General features: G+C 38.6%; 1 protein-coding gene across 2 annotated transcripts; it reads right to left on the bottom strand.

Moving 5' to 3' along the window:
• Positions 1-1,335: 1,335 nt before the first annotated feature.
• cxxc1b (CXXC finger protein 1b) lies at positions 1,336-8,168 on the bottom strand. 2 transcript variants are annotated; one of them, XM_031279424.2, is made up of 15 exons: positions 7,942-8,168; positions 6,694-6,809; positions 6,494-6,594; positions 6,248-6,387; positions 5,225-5,380; positions 5,059-5,097; positions 4,702-4,848; positions 4,472-4,579; positions 4,182-4,360; positions 2,944-3,151; positions 2,622-2,732; positions 2,466-2,515; positions 2,285-2,381; positions 1,991-2,143; positions 1,336-1,729 (listed from the first exon to the last, which is right to left on the bottom strand). In XM_031279424.2, the coding sequence occupies exons 1-15, from the start codon at positions 7,942-7,944 to the stop codon at positions 1,583-1,585; spliced, it is 1,755 nt and encodes a 584-aa protein (XP_031135284.1). In that variant the 5' UTR covers positions 7,945-8,168; the 3' UTR covers positions 1,336-1,582. The 2 variants fall into 2 exon arrangements, with proteins under 2 accessions (XP_031135284.1, XP_031135291.1); XM_031279431.2 differs by lacking the exon at positions 5,059-5,097.
• Positions 8,169-16,035: the final 7,867 nt, after the last annotated feature.

The following is a 16,035-nucleotide window of genomic DNA, read 5'->3' as shown; positions in this document are numbered from 1 at the left end:
GAAAGCTAGAATCAAGTGTAAATGAACATATCAGTAGTTTCTATAACAAGGGGTGTTAAAGGATTAAATTGTGTTTACTTACATATTCAATATTGAACCTGTATTAGTTTTAAACAAGGAAAACATTTACTTATGATCAGAAAGTTAAGTATACCAGAGACGGTATAAAGGGTCTTTGAGTATACTCATGCACAAGAACATAGAGGTCAAAGGTCAGATCATTTTGTCTCTTAGATCAGTGATCTTCAACAGGGGGTCTGGGACCCCTAGGGGGTCCTCAGAGTCAATGCAGGGGGCCCTCCAAATTCTTGTTAATTTTTGAAAGATTTTTCAAAAATTAAAAAGTCTTAACATGAATCCAAATTCAAAAAATCCATATTAGCAAATATAAATCCCCACTGCTTACTGGCCTGTAAGGTAGTCACTAAAGCCATACAGAGGTAGTTAATCCTAACGATTCACTTTGCCACATGTATGTTTAACATTAAACATGATTTATAAAATCATGCCAACAATTATTAGGCTATTTGAATAGTTTAGTATTCTATGCAAAACAGATATGTATAAAGACTTTAGGCCGCCCTACAGGTTATTGTAGGCGCAATTTAATATGCAACTTGATTTTATACCATATATGTATGGGGGTCCCTGCTCCATCTCTCTTTCAGTTAAGGGTTCCTTGGCTTAAAAAACGTTGAAGACCCCGGTCTTAGATCATACCAATCAGAGAGCTCCACGTCTGATTATTGACCAATCAGGAACATCCCATTGCATTAGCAGGAGTGTAGAATGGGAGATTTGAAATATTATGGCAGAGAAATATTGCATTCTGAATCCAAATCTGTGTTGTACTGTCTGCAGTCTGAAAAATAAAGCACATTATACCTAAAAGTAAAGTTTTGTTCTTCCGTATGTCAGTGTTTGTGCTCCTACAAACCTACTACTGGTCATTTCGTAAAAGCTATAGAAAGCTTAAGAAAGAAGAAAAACCACGACGACAGGGAAAGTCTCCCCTGCAATATCCATGTTACGTCACTGTTCTTGATGCATTCTTTCTCAGCCTTTCCTCCACTCATATACTCATGCAACTTGTCCCCCTTTGAAGACGGCAGTAATTGCTCTGGTGTACTGTACTCTTCCTCATGATAGTGAAGAACGCCCCAATACAAACAGGCTTCTGTGTCAGTTCAAAGCACACATTCTTGTTTTAGTTGCATTTCAAGCCCAGTTGTAATAATCATAATAATAAAAGTGTCCTGTGTACATCACGTGTTGAAAGGCCAAAAGAAAGGATGGAGAAAAAAACAAAACAGATACATCACTCAAACACAAATCTAACCCAAAGCAAGTTTAATGGGTTTATTGAGGGCAATCAAACCAAAAACAGCTGTTTTCAATAAGCAGCAGTTGATCTACCACAGTCAGGAAAATATATATTCATTTACCTCTTACAGTTCACTATCATACAAACATTTTAAAATAATTATCTAGTTAGAAAATATGAATTCATTCAATGGTAGTTGAAATCCTTAACACTCAAATCTCATGTTACATACAGTGATCCACAGCTCTGAGAACAAGACTACCTGTCCTTGTTGCTACGGAGATCGGTCGTCACGGGGTCGTGCTGAATAGTTTGGTGCAACATCAGAGCGAGCAGACCAGCTCTGTTGGTCATTGCAGTCCTGACGTTACGCTCCTGCTCAAAGAGCTCATCCAACTTGTACCACTGTGGGTGAGAAAAAATACTGGTTACAGCTGAAGAATGGGTTTAATCAATGTTTTAAGTTATTCATCATCAGGGAGTCCGATAATTACCCCCCCCTCTCTTATTGTGGGTTGAGGGCCAAGAGGCACTATCAACAAAAACTTTCTATTTCTGGTGTGAGCCTTTCTTTGACGTTTCCAATTGAAAACGTGCAGACTTTCCAATAAATATCAGAAGTTCTGTCCGTTAAAACGAAAGCAACAGTCATGATGTTCGACTTACCACCCTGACTCGCTCCAAGTCCACTTCTGCTCTCCTAAGCTTTTCCCAGTTGTAATGTTTGTTGCATTTCCTTTTGGAGACCCTGCAGTAGTCTCCGGTCAGCTCAAACACATTCTTCACCAGAGGGCATCCACACACCTCATCCACTGGGATCTAGTCACCAAGCAAACGAAAAACAAACAAAAGAATATCCACTTAAACACTACTTAATGTTTAGCAGGTTATTACTGTCAACATTTTAAGTTTACAGTGAGCCATGTAAATCATCCAAGTGGCTGAGGGGTTTTCACTGACCTTAGGATCTCTGGAATGTTCTGGACACAAAACCTGAAGCCTCTTGCAATATGTTTTGCTTTGGGGATTGTACACATCACAGAAGAGTCTAGTCGCTCTGTGGAAAAAAGATACATGTTAGCAACTGGGAAAAGTTAGGGAAAGTTGCTATACACTTTGGGGAGGGATTTCTTTTTCTTACCCTTCTATCCTTGTAGGGTACATGGAACCAAAGGAAGTCTGACTCTCATACTGTCAAGACAATCATGAGGGAAAGAAATGTTAAACGTAACCCATATGCTTTTGTCTGCGTTTATATTTAATGCTTGGAGGCAGCAGCAGAAATGTTAAATTTTACCTTTGCGTAACATCTCTCCATATGTCTCAGTGCCACTTTTGGATTGATGGGATGACTACAAGACACACAGAAAATCTGCAGGTCTGTGTCCTCGCTGTCGCCCTCATTCACCTGCACACAGAACCAAAGCATTTTCTCAAAAAAAAATATTACCTCTGCTCTTTTTCAGCAGCCTCAAATAACCAAAGAATGCCTGAGATTACAATTTCAAAGCTGGCCCTGACTTTGACAAGACCCACAGGGAAATATCACGGAAAAAGCAGTAACAACAGAACAAGCTGTGTAGCTGAATGAACAAGCGCGCAGGCTGCTGTCAGCTCACCTCCTCGTCCTGCTGAACTGCCTGCTGCTTGGCCTTGGCGATGATGCCTTCCAGTTCGTGGAAGCGTCGCTCCATCTCCGTGAGGCGCAGCCGGGCGTTCTGCTGTTCCCGACGGATGCGCTCCAGCTGCTTCTTACCGTGCTCCTCAGCTATGCAGGGACTCTGCTGCCACTGCTGGATACGCTGAGGGAGGATCTCATAGATCCGGCTGTGGAACAAAATGCACACAGATTAATTCTATGTTACCTTTATTTTACCAGGAATATTCCCATTGAGACTCAGAATCTCTTTTACAAGGAAGTCCTGACCAAGACAACAGCATAAAAAGTTTCACAACAAGACTTCAAAAAAAACCAGCAAATTACATCAAACAATGAATGAGAAGTGGTCAGTAACAGGACGAGTACATTGAGTGGTCTAATACTCCTTAATCCTGTTTTTATAATCTTCTATGTTTATAAAATAATCTAAGGTGATATTTAATGCATTTAAATTCTAGAACTAGCGGCAGCGTTTCAACCGCAGAAACTTTCCCCCAGAACTAGGAATCTTCTGAGGAACTCGTTGCGCTTCGACCGCAGGGACTAGTTTTGGGGACATTTTTTTGGGCCGGGCCTCCCCCCAATTCCACCCTTTCTTCTTTCTTCTTTGCTGCATGTCATTCCCACCTCTCTCTCCCCTTTCATTTCTTTAGCTGTCCTGTCAATAAAGGCCTAAAAATGCCCAAAAAATAATCTAAAAAAAAAAAAAAAACATTGCCCGTCTCCGCCCATCACTCACCTTATCTGCTGCTGAAACTTTGATTCACGAATTAATTACTTCCAGAATTGACTACTGCAACAGCATCCTCTATGGTTCACCTGCAAAAGCCTTAAATAAACTCCAATACATCCCAAACTCTGCTGCCCGTCTCCTCACGCCCGTTCCCGTGATCACATCACTCCCGTCCTTCAGAACCTGCACTGGCTCCCTGTTTCCCAACGCATCCAGTTTACAGTCCTCCTCCTCACCCACAAAGCCCTCCATAACCAGGCTCCTTCCTACCTCACAGACCTGCTCCACCGCCACAATCCCCCCCCCCCAATCCTCCCTATCGCCCAGCTCTAGTTAGGTTTTATTGCTTCATCCGTTTTTAATGTGCTATATGTGCTGGTTTTACTGTAAAGCGTTATATAAATAAATGTATTATCCTAATAGAAGCACACTAATGCATGAAAGGTGAAAGTAAGAGTTCTTACTTGGCAGCTAACTTCATGCCACAGTCCTCAGAGCAGTATTTGGAGTTGGGTCTTGCTGCCTCCACACAGCTTGGCCCAAGACACTGACGCTGTCCGGTGTTATCTCGGAGGTCGCTCCTCTCACTGTACCTGGTTCTGTCTTTGTGCTTCTGCTTCTGTTTGTGGCGTCGAGACTCCTTCTGGAGAGTTAAAAGAGAAGGGGTAGTAGACCGAATGTTACTATGTGTTACTACCATTGACCACGTGGTAGCACTTAAAATAAAAATGATCATTTCTATGAGGAAACTTACTTTCTTGTCAAACTTCTTTTCTCGTCTCTTCACGTGCTTCACCTTCACAGCTTTTTTACGCATGACAGGACTGAAAGGCGGCTCATCATCTTCATCACTATTCCATGCCTGGGTGGGAGGATAGCAAACAAATGACTCAACATACAGTTCCTGATCAAAGGTTTTAGCTGCTGATTGAGCGCATCTACAATAAACAGGTTTATATGCACCAAGATGGTGACAAATGCTACCATGTTGTTTTTCAGCCCTGCTGCCTTGTACTGCTGGTAGAGATCCGCTTCACTGTCGTAGTCCTCGGAGTATCGTCTCCGTCTGTGGTAGGAATTGTCCCTCCTTTCTTGCAAAGACAATTCCTCATCCTTCACACGCAGCATTTTCTGTACAAAACCAGCGACAGGTTGCATGTTTCCAAAGGTTCTAATCACTTCAAGGAATGAAAAATAAAAGAACTTTAAAGTTTTTCAAAGTCTCATTTAAAAACTACTCTAGGTTTTTGAACTGGTACCTTGCAAGATACTTTATGAATGATGCATTATTGGTATTACTACAGAGTAACAATCTAGTAAATGATCGTTGTAGGAGCTTACATGTATTGTAGAAGTAGTTAAATCTACAACTTTCAAGACCTTTCAATGACAAAAAGAAGATGAAAATGATAAAACTAAAAACTTAACAGGGCAGAAATGTATGTATTTTTCTACACTTCGGTGACATAATCTTATTTGAAAACAAAATGGACATGAAGTGACTTACCCTGGCTCGAACCTCACATTGCCTAAACCTGCACTTCTGTCTGATTTTGTTGGGGCCTCCAAACTTCTTCATGTCCTTGCAGAAGTCACACTGGGCACAGTCCTCAGTCCTTCTGCAGGGCTCACATTCCCCACACATTCGGACTGAACGCTTCACCTGAGCAAAATCAAACAATAACATGCATAGCTTTACATCATACATATTCACGAGTAGGCGTCGATGTGACCCGATGTGATATTTTCCATCATGTTCATTTTATATGAACATGATATGAAATTGAGGAGGATGAAAGACAGTGGAACTGAGGGCTGACCAATATGCAAAACAAAAGTGACATTAGAATAGTATACATAAGTCTGCCATGTAACTGTAATGTTCTCAGTGACGGAGACGTTGTGCACTTCACACTGCCTTTATTCTTTTCTCTTGCGAACCACACGTAAAAAAAACAAAAAGCCACCCTGAGAAGTACGGTGGCTGAGAGTAGACATTAAGAATAAAACTAAAGCCACACTTCTGAACAGCGCCCCCAGCGCTACACCAATACATTACAGTAACTGGCCACCTTCATGTGATTCACAAGTAGCTTCTGCATCACTACTTCATACAATACATTACTTTTTCAAGTATATTTATAAATTATTTGTGTTTATTGTGTTCTGTTGGAATATTTGGACAAATTGTATTTTGATGCTTTGGCAACATTGTTATAAAAACTTGTATGCCAAGAGAACCCATTTGAATTGAATTTTGAATTGTATTTGTAGTAACCTTCATCACTGTTTCTTGTGAAAAAGAAATTAAAAAAATCCAACTGACTTAATTATGTAAATGTCTTATTATATAAGCAACTAATTTAATACAAATGCTAATAGAAATGCATACCTTATGTCAGTAAGAAATGGCTACATGTTGAAGACTTAATTTTGAAGACCCAATCAAATTTTAGGAGTACTGTTTTGATGCTCTTTAGATATTTCCGTCAAACCTAAATATTTAGGTCGGAATAGAAGTACAACTTACTTTAGATCCACGCCGTCTTTCACTCTTATAGTCAGGAGTACTCGGGGTGCTGTACTGTCTGTCAGATCCTCTGTCAAGCTCAGCTTCCTTCTCTCGGTTTTTCTTTGATCTATATTTTATTTCCAGTGAGGAGTTTTTATCTGGTGACAGGGAGCATAACGCAACAATGTCTTTTTTATTTTGATTGTTTGTGACAAGCATGGCAATCTTAAATACTTGGATAAAAGAAGATATTTTTTTCATTACCTCTGCATCTCATGCAATACCATTCCCGGATTGCCTTCGCCATCTTCTCAGTGATGTTAATGCAATGGCCATGGAACCACTCACTACAGTTATCACAGCCACTGTCAGTGAGCGAAGCAAATTAAGAAAATAATGTAGGAGTATTGTTGCATCCATACACAGTGATGATTAAAACAATAGCATCAGCGTTGTGAACTTACATCATGAAGCAGTTGATGTCTGGTTTCCGACAGATACAGTACAGTGGTGCGTTCTCCCCCTCCATACTGCTAGTCTCAGGCCCTGGTACAGGGTCAATGTCAGACATTTCGCTGTCCTGAAAAGTACAACAGTGCATCACAAACCACATTACAACTGGGGGAATTATACTCAACACCACTAATAACTGATTTTTGAGCTGTAGGACATTTTCCTCATGGAGAGCAGAAGGCTATATCTGCATTTTGAATAATAAGAATAATATTTTGCGTAGCATTTCACTTTTAAGAACTCAAGTGAGTCGTTTACAGGCCCCATAACCCTTCTCCAGTAACTGGGGATTGTTCCTATCTTGGTAACTACATTGAACTCCCCACCCTACAGGTTCAATATTGCTTAATCTGTACATTTCTCTCCAATAAAATGAAACAGACTAATTCTTCCTGTTGCTTTTGGACCAAATTCTAGTCGACTCACCTTTTCCTACATTTTTTTGAAAAAGATATACCCGTTTATTACACTATATGGACCAAGGCATGGTGTTTACAATTTGGAACAAAGCTAATGGATCAGATTGTATAGCTGAAGTAGTTAACTTATACCAATGTATTCCACGAAGCCGTTTCAGTGCCTGTTATTTCATGTTAGCTAGCTTTGGGAACTATATTATAATTAGCTAGCGTTAACGTTGGATTGTAGCTAGCTAATATCTAGAAAGATAATTTCATGTGTTGGAATACGGATACTGTTCAGAATATAAGGGGTTGGTCAGCTAACTAGCACACATAGATATAAATACGTATATATATACATATATATATATATATATATATATATATATATATATATATATATATATATACATATATATATATATATATATGACCAGCACCCACAGTAAGAGGCAAATCCGAGTTATATTAACGTCAATAACGGCTTTGTTTACACACAAACCTAGCTATGTTTCAGTTAGCATTAGCTAGCTAAATTGTTTACCAGCTTACGCTAGCTTACTTTGCTGTACCACATAAACACTAACGTTATGTTGTCAAAATTTAAAACGTTATTATTCGGCATTAACAGGACTTCATTTAAACAATATAATGTTAACTGAACTTAAGTTTGAACACAACATGCTCCTGTGGGATGTACGGCCGTGTAACCTTAGCTAGCTAAGTTATTCGTCGACAAATTGTATTAACGCTAGCTAACTTTGTCAAGTCATAACAGTCTTCTTATCTCATACTTACCATTATGTGGGATATGTAACGTTACACTCTTTAGTCGTTGTGCAAATATAGTGGAAGGCAACAAATACAACATCAAAACAGTGAACCTATTAGCTCGATCGCTAAGCTATCGTTCCTCTTTTTCTTCTTCTTCTTGTGACGTTTTATGGCAGTTGGCAAACAACTTTTTGGTGTGCATTACCGCCACCTTCTGAAAGAGTGTGGATCAGAATGGCTTTACAATAATAATTATTTATACCATCATTATAAACATAATTTGAATACTAACTAAACTCTATATTCTTCTAATAAGCCCAGTTTTTTTCCAAAATAATTAATATTGCTGTATACCCCACATGCCCTGATTTCAGTTGTAATATTTCTTTAATATTAAATTTGATCTGTTCTCTACCTACAGTCATGTGAAAAAATTAGGACACCCATGCTAAAGTTGACTAAAAAGAGGAATAAAAAAATCTTCGTTTGCAAATTGATCTTAATGCCTTAATTTAAAAAAAATGAGGAAAAATCCAATCTTTAAGGACACAAATTTGTATGTGATGATGTGGGGGTATGGTGAAGGGTATGTGATGATGTGGGGCTATTTTAATTCCAAAGGCCAAGGGAACTTTATCAGGATGCATAGTATCCTGGATCCATGAAATAACTGGCCTTTAAAAATAAAAATCTGCCTGCCTCTAAATGAATTTAACATAGGGGTGTACTTACTTATGCCCCCTGTATTTTAAGGAAGAACATTTAGTTATTTATGATACATTATTCATTCACAAAGAAAATTTGTGTCCTTAAAGATTGGATTTTTCCTCATTTTTTAATTAAGGCATTAAGATCAATTTGCAAAAGATGATTCTTTTATTCCTCTTTTCAGTCAACTTTAGCATGGGTGTCACACACACACAAACATTTACAGCACCGCCTCACAGTAAAAAATAGTTCCAACATCCCTGTCTCCAGACATCTTGTCCTGCAGATAAACATTTGAAATGAAATTTTTCTATAAAGGTGAACAAGTGCTTGTACTTTTAAGACATTTTGAGAAGCACATTATCTCGGCACCAGAGATATACTGAGTAAAGAGAATGAGATTCAACCCAGCGGTAAAGTATTTAAAAAGGTTAGGATTCCCATTACTATACTTTTTAGTGAGGGATGCATGTGAGACAAAGACGTCTGATGTTGAGTCTTTCACTGCTAGCTAATCCTGGGGGAGTATAGATGGCTCTCTTACAATGACGTGGACTCTGCAGTCAGTGAGTTTGGCAGCTCTGGGGCATCAGCCCAAAATCAGTATTGCAATCTTTTGTGAAACCAGAGCAGAGTGGATGATCACTGCCCAGGCATGTTTCAGGCATAACTTCCAATTTAAGTATATTACAGTTTTGTATAGTATAGTGTATATTTATATATATACATATATATATACATTATATATACATACACAGTATATATATATATATATATATATATATATATATATATATACATTATATATACATACACAGTATATACATACATTATATATATACAGTATATATATATGTGTCATTATGGTAGTTAATTTCAACAAATTATGCTTGTTAAGCCATCTTTAAATTAACGGTAAGTGTGCAACAAGGTTAGGAAAAAAGCTGGGAAAATAGAGGTTTTAAATGGACTCAATGTATAGATTTAAATTAAATCGTTGAATTTCCCCAGAATCAAATTAAAGTTAAAGAATGTAAAGTTTAGCAAAATATTGAATTGAATATGATAACATCGTAAACAGCCTTTTTAGATGATTAACTTATTTTACCTTATATGTGGATCTTACAGTAGTTCCAGATCTAGAAATCGTTCTTATTCTTAAAAAGGAAATCATGTGATTGGGCATCCTGTTGTAATAGCAGCTTTGTCCTCTCTGTCTGTGCTTTCACATCTTCCAAAACTGAAGCACGTGATCTACATGGACCAAGGGGAAATTAGCACAGAAGGCTGCCCAGCAGAACAGTCCACCCACAGCATGCAGGCGTGTATCTGTCTGACTCACCTTGGTTGTGCTTCTTTGTTAAATTCGGGGGTGAACACACATACTGTCTGTTATAACTGTCATAACTGTTTGTGTTGCAGTGGAGAGGGCCATTGTTAAGCCCCAGCCCTCTGATCTGGCTGTGGTGATGTACACCAGTGGCTCCACAGGCAGACCCAAAAGAGCCATGATTGTCATCACCTAAGGTTCAAGTCCAAGTCAAGACCGAGTCCACATGAGAGACAGTCAATACCGAGACAGAAAAAAAGAATCCTCTGTGAGAGACAGTATATCTTCTATTTTAAGATGATAATTTTGCTTTTTTATTTGTAATAATCAAAAAGCAAGTGCAGAGTAACACACTATAGGATCAAATTAGGCCATATTATTTATTTAAAATATAAAATAGAAATGTTTCCTTTCTTGAACTTATTACTTGTCCTGAAGAATTCATAGTACAAAGTGCTCGCTGACATTATGTCTGTGGACAAAATGAAAATGATGGATACCTGATGATTGAGGTATGTGATGCAGCCAGGTGTATACCAGGCGACTAATCTCGATGCCTGTTCTAGATGGATTTTGAAGTAAACTAATACCTGTTTTCTGATGAGCGTGCTTCATCAATGGTTTTGTTTTGAAGGAGGAAGTTACTTTAGAACAAAAGCATATAGTGCAGGACTCGGTCGAGACCAACTAGAATTTTGGCGAGTCCAATGGCCGAGTCCGAGACAAGTCCGAGTCCAAATACCAACGAGTCCAAGACAAGTCAGAGATAACAGAAAGCGTCTACAGCCCTGGCTATGACACATCACTCTGCAATGCGGAAGAAATCACCATGTCCCCTTCAGTGCCCTTTTAGAAATGTGGTTTCTAATGTGGTGTTTAACTTCAAATCAAACACAAAGCAATCTGTCTTTGCAGCCTGTTGTTCCAGAAAGTGAAGAAACTTGTGGGAGGATGGGTGAGGATGATGTTGTCTGGGGGAGCCCCCCTGTCCCCTGAGCCACTCAGAGATTCATGAATGTATGTTTTTGTTGCCCAGTGAGTCAGGGCTATGGTCTGACTGAAACCTGTGGAGCAGGCACCATCACAGAGGGTAAGATGAGGTTTAAAATGTTGAGCAGGAAGAGAGTGTAAATATGAGAAACAATACATTTGTTATAATAATTGTGTATTATTAATACTGTACAGTTGCGAACAACAACACTGGTCGTGTTGGAGCTCCCCTTTTTTTGCTGTGAGATCAGACTCTGGGACTGGGCTAAAGGTATGGCTGAAAAACTTGTTGGTACATGCTGTATACAGTGCAGAATGAGAAATTCTTTTTTGATTGCAGGGTAATTATATTTCATTTTACTACTTAATTTGCCATTTTCTCTCAGTCTTTTCTCACCAGTAAAGACTAGCCAAACCCAAGAGGGGAGATCCTGATTGGCGGTCTTAATGTAACCATGGGTAACTACAGGAATGAAAGCAAAGATCAGGACTTTTTTGTGGATGAAAAAGTTCAGAGATGGTTCTGCACCGGAGACGTAGGATATATTTATCCAGATGTCTGTCTACAAGTAGTGGGTGTGTATATTTGTTCTCTTTATTTCAATCAATTACATTTTCAATTCATACAGGTTACACACTCTTAAAACAAATAGTACATAACATAGATACTAGACTCAGACAGTGGCTAACCAGACAAACAATACAAACAGACTAACAGACAGAAAAAAAGACATTATCATGCCAATTCAAAGCAGATGGTTAGCCAGCGCTTACAGATTGATTAGCGTGCCGAGTGCCATAAAAGACTAAGGATTCTTTTTTATCTGTTCAATTCACGTGAGGTAGCGCATAGATACATTGTAGGGGACTAAGCTCAATAGGACAATGTATTATGGATAATACTTCACATTAAATTCACATAGGTGCCTACATGCTGCTTACACCTTACATATTGTACATCTGAACAGTCTATGTCATGTGTGCCCCTAATAATACAGAGTACTTTGTAATTTATGTAAAATCTTTAACTGAATTTCCTGGGATTTGTAATTGTTACATATTCTTTATGATTGTTTTCCATTAGTGAGTAATTGCAGTTTTAAGGTCCTGTTCCAAGAATGCCTGCTGCTGAGAGTAATGATATTAACAGTTCATGGTAAATGTAGCAAATGTCTTTCCTCTTTAGCAGGCAGAGCTCGTGAATGAGTACCTCAATCTGCTCTGGTCCATACCCTTGCTTTTATTGGGCTACTAAGTTTACAACATTTAGAATTTGTAAGATTCTGAAAAAGTGTATCTTAGGAAGCCCATATTATTCCTGAAGTTGGTTAAATGATTTCATAGTACTGCCATTATAGACGTTATTTATCTTCTGAATTCCAAATGTGTTCCACTCTTTAAACCTGGGGTCAACTCAGGAAGAGATAAAGTTAGGACTATCAACAATCGGTGCATTCAAAGAGTATTAACGTGTGATAGAAAAAGTTTTCTTTAAACTATATATGTTACTTGACAATGAAGTTGTCCCTAATACCTGGTGATTGTTTAACAGTATTTAAGAATGGTGCTCGTGATTGGTGTATAGGTTTTGGTATTGCAACACCTCCATTTGATGGTGTTTTACATTACATGTAATTTACTGTAGCTGATGCTTTTTGTCTAAAGCGACTTACAATTGCTATAAATGTCAGAGGTTGCACAACTCTGGAGCAACTAGGGGTTAAGTGTCTTGCTCAGGGACACATTGGCTGACACCAAAGGGGTGTGTCATATCCACTGCGCCATCACCACCATCCAGGCAGCGCTGCAAACCCTAACCTATTTTTTAGGATAAATAATGTTTTTAATATTGGGCTAATCATTTAAATCGTATTGTGATGCCAGGATATTTATTTACTTACATAACTATATATAAATATATTTTATTTATTTTGTAATGTCTTTGGGAGAGAGACTGGGGTAGTTGTGGAGTTGACCTTTTATTCAAAGTTTTAATCTCCCGCTGTCCGCCCTGTCCAGTGGTTCTTTTAACCTGTTTAATATCCTGCCGTCTTTTAAACAGCATTTTTGTATAACCTAATCCGGCTTTTTTAAGGAGATTTTAAGTGTTTTATTTACACCAGTGGTACTCTTGTGCCCGTGCCCCCCAAACCTAACCATAACCATTGCCTAATCCTAGTGCCTTCCAGGCAGCGCTGCCTGGAAGGAGACGTTGGGGGCTTAAAACACAGATAAACCAGTTGGAGTTTCTCCTCTGGGAAAGCTGGCCAGGTCCAGGGAATGACATCATCAATAGCTTTGTTTATCTCCTAAAATGTGATTGACCCTTTCAAAGCTTGTCCATGTATTTGTTCTCTTACTTAGTACACGTTATTATTTATTACACTCTAATGTAATGTATGTCATTGTTTTTTTTATGTAGTATATCGATACAGTATAGAATCTATGTCACACCTATGTATTTAATATGTGATATGAATTTTTATGTAAACTGCTTTGGCAACATGTTTTGTTTTGTTTTGTTCATGCCAATACAGAGAGAGAGAGAGAAAGAGAAGGAGAGAGAGAGAGAGCGAGAGAGAGAGAGAGAGAGAGAGAGAGAGAGAGAGACACAGACAGACAGACAGACAGAGAGAGAGAGAGAGAGAGAGAGAGAGAGAGAGAGAGAGTGAGAGAGAGAGAGAGAGAGAGAGAGAGAGAGAGAGAGAGAGAGAGAGACAGACAGACAGACAGACAGACAGAGAGAGAGAGAGAGAGAGAGCGAGAGAGAGAGAGAGAGAGAGAGCCTGTGTGATGCAGTTCCACCTTCAGGTCACTGAAGGATGTGTCTGTGCACTGTGTCTGCTGCATGCTGGGTCGCCTACTTCTAAAATATGTCATGAAAAGTGAGTACAATATGTTTCTTACAAAATGATTGTCATACAGTGAGGATTAATGAGAGATAAACACAGTAGGCTTTGTGTATTCCTGTAGGCTACATGCCAGTAATGAATCACAACAAATGTATCTTTAATCTTTACTTTATTTAGAAGCACAGCGTCAAATTCGAATGGCTGTGGCTATATTGATTCCATGTATTAAATGGACTGAATTAAAGTTTCTTAAATGTAAGTAAGTTTGATTTGACTCGTTCAGTTTGATACAATACTACATTACTCCTTATTTACATTCTTTGAATACCCTATAACTGATTACTGTATATATTTAAAAAAAATAATTTGTTAAACTATAACAAATAGTTTAAAATGTGGATAAAATTCTTCAACTGAAGAGAGCCGAAGTGGATGTGTTCCTCTGTTTTATCTGAAAATAAAAAGAAAACTCTCAAGATGTCACGTAAGGTATATTACTTGAAGACATAAATTATTAATGAATAGCAAAATCAAGATCTCACATTATCATATAGCTGTCAGAATATCCCCGTGCTGCCTTTCATCTACATTATAAATGTTTCCAAAATGGTGATTAATAATAGATTAACTTCTCTGCAATTTCCAAGATGCCCACTCATCACGAACAGCTGAAACCTCAGCTACAGATCTGACCCTGAATCTGTGGTCTCCATAGAGAATGATAAGGTTTCTTTTTACATTAAGTAAATTATAATTAAGTAAGTAAATTTAGGAAGAGAAAATATGTCAAATTAAAGCATTACAGTTAATGTTATAGTGAATTTAAATGATAGTTTTGAGTTAGAGAAATTACATTTCCTTTCAGATTAACAGTTCTAGTTTCACTATTCTAGTTTCTCCTGTCCTTCCCAATAGTCCTGGTTGGTGTCTTTCATTTTCTTAAGAAACTGAAGCAGGTGATTTAAGTGGATGCCACAATGGATGTCAAACTGGATTCTACAGATATGAATGAAAAGATGGGTGATGGAAGTGAAGGCAAATCAAAGTTCCATGACTCACTAACTACCGCCTCAAAGCTGCCCATTATACCTGACAACTCTATCGCAGGTCCAACAGGTATGTTTACAGAGAAGAGGGTTTATTATAATCAATATATAAGTAATCAATACCTTAAATAAACCTTAAGTTGAACTTTTTGTTACAGAACCTTTGACTGAAGTCACTAGTTTTTCAGAGCAGATCTCCACCAAGGACACAGAATTATCTTCAACTGTGAATGTATTCCCCAAAGTAATAGGTACCTTAATCTATGAACTCCATTAATAGCTAGTTCCCCTAAAAGCAGTTTTCATGAAGATGTGTTTTTTTTTTATGTCTGGTGCAGAAATCAACTTGCCTGATAACCTAAAAGGTGGAGTTACCAAAGGAGTATCCATCTGTGGGCCATGCTCTGTTGAGCAAGAGCAGCCAAAGCCTATATGTGCCCTGCTGCCTTCCTCTATGGAGGCCTGCCACAACACAGTCTATGAAGTGAGTCAGTCAATCACATCAATCAGCAGAAGTCAAGAAAGCCTCAAAATCACTACTGTCCGCACTGAGCCAGATGATGGTGAGGACATAAAACTGTTGCGTGTTCCTTCGTGAACTCCATTTTACTCCACTGTAATTTCCCATTTTTTGGATCAATAAAAATGTATTTATATATATTTTTATTACATGCCTTTTCCTCAAATTGAAGCATTCTTCTCTCACCTTGCCTTTTTTCGTTTTCGACCTTTCTTTCCCCGAGACCTTTGTGCTGCAATCCTTTTGGCCTGCCTCTTCTGTCATCCATTGGACTGTTTATTGGCCATGATGAGAGGATGTAACGAGTGCGTTTGGTCGCTATGCTCATCCCTGTGTGGCTGCGAGCCCCGCTCCCTGCAGCCTCTCTTGGACATCACCCACCACTGTGACCTCTGTGGGTGTCTGGGTGTTCGCTGCTTCCTGTGCGACTGTCCTGCCTGCGAAATCTGTCTTCAGGCTACAGAGTGCCTGGACCTCGCTCTGGAATTCTCTCAAATGCTTTACCACTAATGCTGGCTGTCAGCAAATAACCACATCCAGACATGAACCAATGGGAATCATTTATTTGTTAAAATCTTCCAAAAGCCAACTTGTAGGGGCAAGACCATATACTGTAACAGTCTATGGGCAAGACACAAATGCTACCTGTTTATGGTTAACAATGTCAATGTT

The sequence above is a fragment of the Sander lucioperca genome, chromosome 6 (genome assembly GCF_008315115.2).
Source record: "Sander lucioperca isolate FBNREF2018 chromosome 6, SLUC_FBN_1.2, whole genome shotgun sequence".
NCBI lineage: Eukaryota > Metazoa > Chordata > Actinopteri > Perciformes > Percidae > Sander > Sander lucioperca.
Note: the sequence above shows the minus strand (reverse complement) of the source record. Positions and strands in the feature narration are given on the sequence as shown.

What these genes read in the sequence shown, in the direction of transcription:
- cxxc1b (XM_031279424.2), bottom strand. An exon ending in TAACTACTTCTACAATACAT is followed by an intron (nt 4,849 to 5,058) that starts GTAAGCTCCTAC and finishes GGTTTTGTACAG; the next exon opens with AAAATGCTGCGTGTGAAGGA. An exon ending in TGGAGAGATGTTACGCAAAG is followed by an intron (nt 2,516 to 2,621) that starts GTAAAATTTAAC and finishes TTGTCTTGACAG; the next exon opens with TATGAGAGTCAGACTTCCTT.